This window comes from Oncorhynchus gorbuscha, linkage group LG21 (genome assembly GCF_021184085.1).
Source record: "Oncorhynchus gorbuscha isolate QuinsamMale2020 ecotype Even-year linkage group LG21, OgorEven_v1.0, whole genome shotgun sequence".
Classification (NCBI taxonomy): domain Eukaryota; kingdom Metazoa; phylum Chordata; class Actinopteri; order Salmoniformes; family Salmonidae; genus Oncorhynchus; species Oncorhynchus gorbuscha.
The window spans coordinates 7155662-7166232 of NC_060193.1; the positions used below are offsets into that span (position 1 = coordinate 7155662).

Consider the following 10571-nt stretch of genomic DNA (forward strand, 5'->3'; position numbering starts at 1 on the left):
CTCCTAGATTAATAGAAACATACAGTACATAAATACAATAACGTACAGTATTATCAAGAACAGCACACCTCGATGCCGGGGGCTGGTCTAATGGTAGTGCCTGTAGTCCACATGTCTCTGGAGGAAGCTGTTCCATACCCTATTCCCCCACTCACTTTCTATGTCTCTGGAGGAAGCTGTTCCATACCCTATTCCCCCACTCACTTTCTATGTCTCTGGAGGAAGCTGTTCCATACCCTATTCCCCCACTCACTTTCTATGTAATATCTATCTATCTATCTATCTATCTATCTATCTATCTATCTATCTATCTATCTATCTATCTATCTATCTATCTATCTATCTATCTATCTATCTATCTATCTATCTATCTATCTATCTATCTATCTATCTATCTGTCTGTCTGTCTGTCTGTCTGTCTGTCTGTCTGTCTGTCTGTCTGTCTGTCTGTCTGTCTGTCTGTCTGTCTGTCTGTCTGTCTGTCTGTCTGTCTGTCTGTCTGTCTGTCTGTCTGTCTGTCTGTCTGTCTGTCTGTCTGTCTGTCTACCGTAAAATAATCTGTCTTTAAAACTAGAACATTCCCTAAAATATATATTTTTAAGATACCTCACCTCCAGCCCCAAGGACACCTCTCCACGTCCCGCTGCCCAACCGAGACACCCCGGACATGGACTTGAACTGCTCTGTGATCTCCCTGAGGGTCCGGTTAATCTGAAGGTCCGGACGCTTCTTAAAGGTCTCTTTGCAGAGAGGACACTGGCAGAGCTTAGCACCGTCCCAGTGCCGACCTGGATCAGAGGATAGAATAGAACAGATCGTTTATTCACCCGTCTGAACATACATTATCACCACCATGACAACATACCACATGTTGAGACCACTGGGGTCACGTAGGGCTCATAGGTACCTGGGCAGGTTCAGTAACATCCCTGCTTGCTCTAAGGCACACTGGTGTGTGTGTGGCAGGAAGCCTAGCGGTTGCTGGTTCGAATCCCCGAGCCGACTACATGACAAATCTGTCGATGTGCCCTTGAGCAAGGCACTTAGCCCTAATTGCTCCCCTAATGATAATGTTGCCGCAGGAGATGGTTGCCTATTTACGGGCTCCTAACCTATTGTGTGTGTTTTTGTTGTTGTTGGGTTATTTGTAACTTATTTTATACACAATGTTTCTGCCACCGTCTCTGATGACCAAAAAGAGCTTCTAGTTATCAGAGAAGCGATCGCTCCCCTCGTACTGAACAAAGATTTCTTTAACGAGTCGTATGCGAAGGATTTACTTCAGACACCGGACAAGGCCCAAATCCCTGTCATTCGCATGAAGAAGATACGGAGATACGGCCAGCTGGGTTTGTGGGTAACCCACCTCTACCTTCTGTTACTATTAGCCAATCACATGAAGAAGAGACAGAGATACAGCCAGCTGGGTTTGTGGGTAACCCACCTCTACCGTCTGTACTATTAGCCAATCACATGAAGAAGAGACAGAGATATAGGGGGCGTAGGTCGGGATGCCTTGTAAGAATCCCACCTCTACCGTCTGTACTATTAGCCAACGTGCAATCACTGTATAATGAACTGGATGAGCTCTGACCAAGACTATCCTACCAACGGGACATTAGAAACTGTAATCTCTTATGTTTCACGGAGTCGTGGCTGAAAGACGGCATGAATAACATACAGCTGGCGGGTTTACTCTGCATCGTCAAGACAGAACAGCTGCCTCCGGTAAGACAAGGGGTAGTGTATGTGTCTATTTGTCAATAACAGCTGGTGCATGAAATCTAATATTGAGGAAGTCTTGAGGTTTTGCTAACCCTACTCTCTATAGAGAGTTCTCATCTATATTTTTAATAGCTGTCTATTTATCACCACAAACCATTGCTGGCACCAAGACTCCACTAAATGAGCTGTATAAGGCCATACGCAAACAGGAAAACGCTCATCCATAGGTGGCGCTCCTAGTGGCCGGAAACTTTAACGCAGGGAAACTTAAAAATCTGTTTTTACCTAATTTCTACCAGCATGTTAAATGTGCAACCAGAGGAAAATAAATTTGACTAATAACTCTATCCTCCTGATTCCTACTAACAAGCAAAAACTAAAGAAGGAAATACCCGTGACTGGCTCAATACGGAGTATTAGTGGTCAGATGATGCAGATGCGAAGCTACAGGATTGTTTTGCTAACACAGACTGTAATACGTTTTACGGATTCTTCCGATGGCATTCATCAGTAAGTGCATCGATGACGTCTTCCCCGCAGTGACCGTACGTACTTATCCCAACCAGAAGCCATGGATTACAACTGGAACTGGATCCTGGACTTCCTGACGGGCCGCCCCCAGGTGGTAAGGGTAGGTAACAACACATCTGCCACACTGATCCTCAACACGGGGGATCCTCAGGAGTGCGTGCTCAGTCCCCTCCTGTACTTCCTGTTCACTCATGACTGCATGGCCAGTCATGACTCCAACCCCATCATTAAGTTTGCTGATGACACAACAGTGATAGGCCTGATCACCGACAACGATGAGACAGCCTATAGGGAGGAGGTCAGAGACCTGGCTGTGTGGAGGCAGCATAACAACCTCTCCCTCAACGTGATCAAGACAAAGGAGATGATTGTGGACTCAAGGAAAAGGAGGACTGAGCACGCCCCCATTCTCATCGAAGGGCTGTAGTGGAGCAGGTTGAGAACTTCTAGTTTCTTGGTGTCCACATCACCAACAAACTAACATGGTCGAAACACACCAAGACAGTCGTGAAGAGGGTACGACAAAACCTATTCCTCCGCAGGAGGCTTAAAATATTTGGCATGGGTCCTGAGATCCTCAAAAGGTTCTACAGCTGCACCATCGAAGGCACTACAGAGGGTAGTGCGAATGGCCCAGTACATCACCGGGGCCAAGCTTCCTGCCATCCAGGACCTCTATACCAGGCGGTGTCAGAGGAAGGCTCTAAAAATGGTCAAATACTCCAGCCACCCTAGACATAGACTGTTCTCTCTGCTACCGCACAGCAAGCGGTACCGGAGCGCCAAGTCTAGGTCCAAAAGGATTCTTAACAGCTTCTACCCCCAATCAATAAGACTCCTGAACAGCTAAACAAAATGGCTGCCCAGACTATTTGCATTGCCCCCTTCCCCCATTTTTACACTGCTTCTAACTGTTTATTATCTGTGCATAGTCACGTTACCTCTACCTACATGTACATATTACCTCAATTACCTTGACTCACCGGTGCCCCCAAACATTTACTCTGTTTCCTCAGATACCCTCGTTATGTATCTCAGCTACCGTTATTTAATTGTTGCTCTTTAATGATTTATTTTTGTATTTTCTCATTTATTTTTTATTTATTGTTTATTTAGTAAATACTTTCGTAACACTTTTTTTCTCTTCTTAAAACTGCATTGTTGTTTAAAGGCTTGTAAAGTCAGCATTTCACTGTAAGTTGTATTTGGTGCATGTGACAAATAACATTTGATTTGAAGTACAACTACCTACCAATGCAGGCCATGCAGAAGGAGTGTCCACAGGGAGTGGAGGCGGGGTTTATGAAGATATCCAGACAGATGGAACACTGGAACTGGTCTTCAGACAGGAAGCTACGAGACAATGGCATTCTGGGATTGGGGGGGGGGGGGGGTAGTGTTAGGAAGAGAGAGAGGGAGAGGGAGGGAAAGAAGGGAGGATGGCGGAGGGTGAAGAGAGAGAGGAAGGGGGAGAGAGAGAGAGTGTGTGTGTGAGTGAAGTGTGTTAGTGTTTGTGTGTAAAGGGCTCCACTCTGCATGTGACGTGTTGATGGATCAGGCAAAACCCAGTTTAACACACCTGCAGTAGACCGGCAGTCCTTGGTTCTGGCTGTCAGCTGCCCCACTCAGGGTGAACCTTCGCCGGGCTAGCGCTGCAGCAAGGCTTGGGGTGGGAAGCGAAGAGGCTACAGAGGAAGTTTGGGGTCGTTCAGCAGACATCGGGATAGGCACTCCTTGAATTAAATGTATTTGTGTAAAAAACAATTATACAACAAGATTGCCTGCATTGGATCTCAGAAGATAACTCTTAAAACATGAATTAAAACACATATTTGGTCAAATAAATTATATCTAACCCTGGGGTTCGGAGGTTTTTGGGGTCTTTACCCCCGACTTCGAGAACCGTCTTCGCATCTCAGTGAAGAGGTCGCCAGGTAGGCTTACAGGTCGTCCTGTTTGTCAAACGCTCCTCCTCTTCCTCCTAGATAAATAGATACATACCCCAATATAATACCATACTGTAAAATCAAAGAGATCACACCTACATGGCGTTTTACAGCATGCACAGAGAATGCACACACACACACACACACACACACACACACACACACACACACACACACACACACACACACACACACACACACACACACACACACACACACACACACACACACACACACACACACACACACACACACACACACACACACACACACACACACACACTAACCTCCTGCTTACTTATCTTCTCTACCATCTCTCTATTTTTCACCTTCCCTATAGTCAGATGAACTTGTTATCCTTACTGACAGATTTGTACTCTACTTCCGTATAGTCAGATGAACTTGTTAACCTGACTGACATATTCTCACCCTACTTCCCTATAGTCAATTTGTAAGTCGCTCTGGATAAGAGCGTCTGCTAAATGACTTAAATGTAATGTAAATGTAGTCAGATGAACTTGTTATCCTTACTGACAGATTCTTAATTTACTTCTATATAGTCAAGAGGAACTCGTTGATAACATTTGCCTGCCTCTGCGTGCAGTATGAAGGAAGTTAGAGGTACTATCGTGAGACAATACTAACTAGCATTACTAACTAACTAGCATTACTAACTGACTAGCATAACTAACTGACTAGCATTACTAACTGACTAGCATTACTAACTGACAAGCATTACTAACTATCTAGCATTACTAACTGACTAGCATTACTAACGAACTAGCATTACTAACGAACTAGCATTACTGACTAAGTAGAATTACCAACTAAGTAGCATTACTAACGAACTAGCATTGCTAACGAACTAGCATTACTAATGAAGTAGCATTACTAACTAACCTAGCATTACTAACTAAGTAGCATTACTAACTAAGTAGCATTACTAACTAACTAGCATTACTAAGTAGAATTACTAACAAACTAGCATTACTAACTAGCATTACTAAGTGACTAGCATTACTAATTAACTAGCATTACTAACTAACTATAATTACTAACTGACTAGCATTACTAACTGACTAGTACTACTAACTGACTCACATGAATAACTAGCATTACTAAGTGAGTAGCATTACTAGGTAAGTAGCATTACTAACTAACTAGCATTACTAACTAACTAGCATTAATAGCTGACTAGCATTACTAACTGACAAGCATTAGCACAACGACAGAAAGTCTACGTTAAAAATCAATAATCATATTTGACCATAATCAATATTTTGAAAAATAGCTTTACCTGTGCTATACTCAATCATAACCAATCATGTTTTTATCTTATGTAATAGGAAATAACATTTCTCTCTCTTTCTCTCTCTCTCTCTCTCTCAAATTCTATTTCATTTCAATTTCATTCAATTCAAGGGGCTTTATTGACATGGGAAACATGTGTTAACATTGCCAAAGCAAGTGAAGTAGATAATAAACAAAAGTGAAATAACAGTAAACATTACACTCACAGAAGTTCCAAAAGAATAAAGACATTACAAATGTCATATTATGTCTATATACAGTGTTGTAACGATGTGCAAATAGTTAAAGTACAAAATGGAAAATAAATAAACATAATTATGGGTTGTATTTACAATGGTGTTTGTTCCTCACTGGTTGCCCTTTTCTTGTCGAAACAGGTCACAAATCTTGCTGCTGTGATGGCACACTGTGATATTTCACCCAGTAGATATGGGAGTTTATCAAAATTGGATTTGTTTTCAAAATATTTGTGGGTCTGTGTAATCTGAGGGAAATATGTCTCTCTAATATGGTCATACATTTGACAGGTGGTTAGGAAGTGCAGCTCAGTTTCCATCTCATTTTGTGGGCAGTGAGCACATAGCCTGTCTTCTCTTGACAGCCAGATCTGCCTATGGCGGACTTTCTCAACAGCAAGGCCTTGCTCACTGAGTCTGTACATAGTCAAAGCTTTCCTTAATTTTGGGTCAGTCACAGTGGACAGGTATTCTGCCACTGTGTACTCTCTGTTTAGGGCCAAATAGCATTATAGTTTGCTCTGCTTTTTTGTTACTTCTTTCCAATCTGTCAAGTAATGATCTTCTTGTTTTCTCATGATTTGGTTGGGTCAAATTGGGTTGCTGTCCTGGAGCTCTGTAGGGTGTGTTTGTGTTTGTGAACAGAGCCCCTGGACCAGCTTGCTTAGGGGACTCTTCTCCAGGTTCATCTATCTGTAGTTGATGGCTTTGTTATATTGTTGAAGGTTTGGGAATCGCTTCCTTTTAGGTGGTTATATAATTTAATGTCTCTTTTCTGGATTTTGATAATTAGTGGGTATCGGCCTAATTCTGCTCTGCATGCATTATTTGGTGTTCAACATTGTACACAAAGGATCTTTTTGTAGAATTATGCATGCAGTCTCAATTTGGTGTTTGTCCCATTTTGTGAATTATTGGTTGGTGAGCGGACCCCAGACCTCACAACCATAAAGGGCAATGGGTTCTATGACTGATTCAAGTATTTTTAGCCAGATCCTAATTGGTATGTCAAATGTTATGTTCCTTTTGATGGCATATAAGGCCCTTCTTGCCTTGTCTCTCAGATCGTTCCAGCTTTGTGGAAGTTACCTGTGGCGCTGATGTTTAGGCTGAGGTATGTATAGTTTTTTGTGTGCTCTAAGGCAATGGTGTCTAGATGGAATTTGTTTTTGTGATCCTGGTGACTGGACCTTTTCTGGAACACCATTATTTTTGTCTTGCTGAGATTTACTGTCAGGGCCCAGGTCTGGCAGAATCTGTTCATAAGATCTAGGTGCTGCTGTAGGCCCTCCTTGGTTGGTGACAGAAGCACCAGATCATCAGCAAACAGTAGACATTTTGACTTCAGATTCTAGTAGGGTGAGCCCAGGTGCTACAGACTGTTCTAGTGACCTCACCAATTCGTTGATATATATGTTGAAGAGGGTGGGGCTTAAGCTGCATCCCTGTCTCACCCCACGGCCCTGTGGAAAGAAATGTGTATTTTGCCTATTTTAACTGCACACTTGTTGTTTGTGTACATGGATTTTATAATGTTGTATGTTTTACCCCCAACACCACTTTCCATCAGTTTGTATAGCAGACCCTCATTCCAAATTGAGTCAACAGAGCATGAGAAGACTTTGCCTTTGTTTTGGTTTGTTTGTTTGTTAATTAGGGTGTGCAGGGTGAATACGTGGTCTGTTGTACGGTAATTTGGAAAAAAAGCCAATTTGCTCAGTGCATTGTTTACATATTTTATAATTTCATTGAGGATACCATCAACGCCACAGGCTTTTTTGGGGTTGGAGGGTTTGTATTTTGTCCTGCAGTTGAAAATTTGATTTATATTTGATCATGTATATGTTTTTGCTGTTTGTTCTTTGTTATTGAGCCAAAAAGATTAGAGAAGTGGTTTATCCATACATCTCCATTTTGGATAGATAACTCTGATAGGGGTGTCACTTACCTCAACCCAGAGTCTCTCAGACCATTCAAAGTGGTATGCTCTCTCTCTCCCCCCTCTCTCTCCTCATCTCTCTCTCCTCATCTCTCTCTCTCTCTCTCTCTCTCTCTCTCTCTCTCTCTCTCTCTCTCTCTCTCTCTCTCCTCATCTCTCTCTCTCTCTCTCTCTCTCTCTCTCTCTCTCTCTCTCTCTCTCTCTCTCTCTCTCTCTCTCTCTCTCTCTCTCTCTCTCCTCTCTCTCTCTCTCTCTCTCTCTCTCTCTCTCTCTCTCTCTCTCTCTCCTCTCTCTCTCTCTCTCTCTCTCTCTCTCTCTCTCCTCTTCTCTCTCTCTTGCTCTCTCCTCATCTCTCTCTCTGCTCCTCTCTCTCTCTCTCTCTCTCTCTCCTCACCTCTTTCCTCTCTTGCTCTCTCCTCATCTCTCTCTCTCTCCTCATCTCACCTCTTTCCTCTCTTGCTCTCTCTCTTGCTCTCTCTTCACCTCTCTCTCCACCACTCTCTTGCTCTCTCTCTGCAACTCTCTCTTGCGCGCACTACCTCTCTCTCTCTCTCTCTCTCTCTCTCTCTATGTCTTTCTGTCTCTCTCTCTCGCTCTCTCTCAATTCAATTTAAGGGTTTTATTGGTATGGGAAATATATGTTTACATTGCCAAATCAAGTGAAATAGATAGATCTGTCTCTCTCTCTCTCTCTACTCATTTGAAGATCTGGTGCAGGTAAAGTAAGTTCTGAAAACTCCAGTCCAATCACCCCCAGGATAGTCTTTGGAGAGGTAGAACATTGTACACATTGTAACTGTGTTATCTAATGTATACCATTACCCATCTGTATAAGAACTTACATTATGATATATTTATGCTGCAGTAGTTTATGTGTTGGGGGGCTAGGGTCAGTCTGTTATATCTGGAGTGTTTCTCCAGTCTTATCCGGTGTCCTGTGTGAATTTAAGTATGCTCTCTCTAATTCTCTCTCCCTCTCCCTCCCCCTCTCGGAGGACTTGAGCTGTGGGACCATGCCTCAGGGTTACCTGGCATGATGACTCCTTGCTGTCCCCAGTCCACCTGGCCGTGCTGCTGCTCCAGTTTCAACTGTTCTGCCTCCGGCTATGGAACACTGACCTGTTCACCGGACATGATACTTGTCCCAGGCCTGCTGTTTTCAATTCTCTAGAGACAGCAGGAGCGGTAGAGATACTCTTAATGATTGCTACCTTGTCCCGGACCGGCTGTTTTGTGTCTCTCTCTCTCTCTACCGCACCTGCTGTCTCTAACTCTGAATACTTGGCTATGAAAAGCCAACTGACATTTACTCCTGAGGTGCTGACCTGTTGCACCCTCTACAACCACTGTGATTATTATTATTTGACCCTGCTGGTCATCTATGAACATTTGAACATCTTGGCCATGTTCTGTTATAATCTCCACTCGGCACAGCCAGCAGAGGACTGGCCAGCCCTCATAGCCTGGTTCCTCTCTAGGTTTCTTCCTAGGTTCCTGCCTTTCCAGGGAGTTTTTGCTAGCCACCGTGCTTCTACATCTGCATTGCTTGCGGTTTTAGGCTGGGTACAGCGCTTTGTAACATTGGCTGATGTAAAAAGGTCTTTAAAAAATCATTTTGATTGATAATTTTTTTAATTCTGTAACTCAAATTGTGGAATTAGATTACCTGCTAGTTAAGTTGTTCTGTTGTTGGTAAGATGGTTGTTCAGCTGTTGGTAAGATGGTTGTTCAGCTGTTGGTAAGATGGTTGTTCAGCTGTTGGTAAGATGGTTGTTCAGCTGTTGGTAAGATGGTTGTTCAGCTGTTGGTAAGATGGTTGTTCAGCTGTTGGTAGCTGTTGATTGTTCAGCTGTTGGTTGTTCAGCTGTTGGTAAGATGGTTGTTCAGCTGTTGGTTGTTCAGCTGTTGGTAAGATGGTTGTTCAGCTGTTGGTAAGATGGTTTTTCAGCTGTTGGTTGTTCAGCTGTTGGTAAGATGGTTGTTCAGCTGTTGGTTGTTCAAGATGGTTGTTCAGCTGTTGGTAAGATGGTTGTTCAGCTGTTGGTAAGATGGTTGTTCAGCTGTTGGTAAGATGTTGTTCAGCTGTTGGTTGTTCAAGATGGTTGTTCAGCTGTTGGTAAGATGGTTGTTCAGCTGTTGTTCAGCTGTTGGTAAGATGGTTGTTCAGCTGTTGGTAAGATGGTTGTTCAGCTGTTGGTAAGATGGTTGTTCAGCTGTTGGTAAGATGGTTGTTCAGCTGTTGGTAAGATGGTTGTTCAGCTGTTGGTAAGATGGTTGTTCAGCTGTTGGTAAGATGGTTGTTCAGCTGTTGGTAAGATGGTTGTTCAGCTGTTGGTAAGATGGTTGTTCAGCTGTTGGTAAGATGGTTGTTCAGCTGATGGTTGTTCAGCTGTTGGTAAGATGGTTGTTCAGCTGTTGGTAAGATGGTTGTTCAGCTGTTGGTAAGATGGTTGTTCAGCTGTTGGTAAGATGGTTGTTCAGCTGTTGGTTGTTCAGCTGTTGATTTTTCAGCTGTTGCTAAGTTGGTCTCCCTCTCTCTGTCTGTCTCTCTCTCTCTCTGTCTCTTCTTCTCTGTCTATTCTTCTCTCTGTTCAGGTTTATGGACGTCTGAGTGTGTGTGCTGCATACTGTTCTTCTTTACCTCCCCGCCCACTTACCAGCCCCGCCCCCTCACCAGCCCCGCCCCCTTAAATGTGGCCTAACCTGTTTGACCAGGGCTGAAGTTCACATGTGTGTGTGTGTGTGTGTGTGTGTGTGTGTGTGTGTGTGTGTGTGTGTGTGTGTGTGTGTGTGTGTGTGTGTGTGTGTGTGTGTGTGTGTGTGTGTGTGTGTGTGTGTGTGTGTGTGTGTGTCCTCTGGGGTTTACCTTTGACCTAAAGGAAA

General features: G+C 43.4%; 1 protein-coding gene across 1 annotated transcript; it reads right to left on the reverse strand.

Annotated features, from left to right (window-relative positions):
• Window positions 1-597: 597 nt before the first annotated feature.
• Window positions 598-9721, reverse strand: LOC124008859 (zinc finger protein RFP-like). The gene is made up of 5 exons (XM_046320441.1): window positions 9355-9721; window positions 4113-4237; window positions 3836-3941; window positions 3509-3627; window positions 598-788 (listed from the first exon to the last, which is right to left on the reverse strand). Exons 2-5 carry the CDS (start codon window positions 4168-4170, stop codon window positions 598-600), a joined length of 474 nt encoding a protein of 157 aa, XP_046176397.1. The 5' UTR covers window positions 4171-4237; window positions 9355-9721.
• Window positions 9722-10571: the final 850 nt, after the last annotated feature.

What these genes read in the sequence shown, in the direction of transcription:
- LOC124008859 (XM_046320441.1), bottom strand. Translation starts at nt 4,170, where the DNA reads ATGCGAAGACGGTTCTCGAAGTCGGGGGTAAAGACCCCAAAAACCTCC. An exon ending in GGACTGCCGGTCTACTGCAG is followed by an intron (nt 3,628 to 3,835) that starts GTGTGTTAAACT and finishes CCCCAATCCCAG; the next exon opens with AATGCCATTGTCTCGTAGCT. An exon ending in CTTCTGCATGGCCTGCATTG is followed by an intron (nt 789 to 3,508) that starts GTAGGTAGTTGT and finishes CCTCTGATCCAG; the next exon opens with GTCGGCACTGGGACGGTGCT.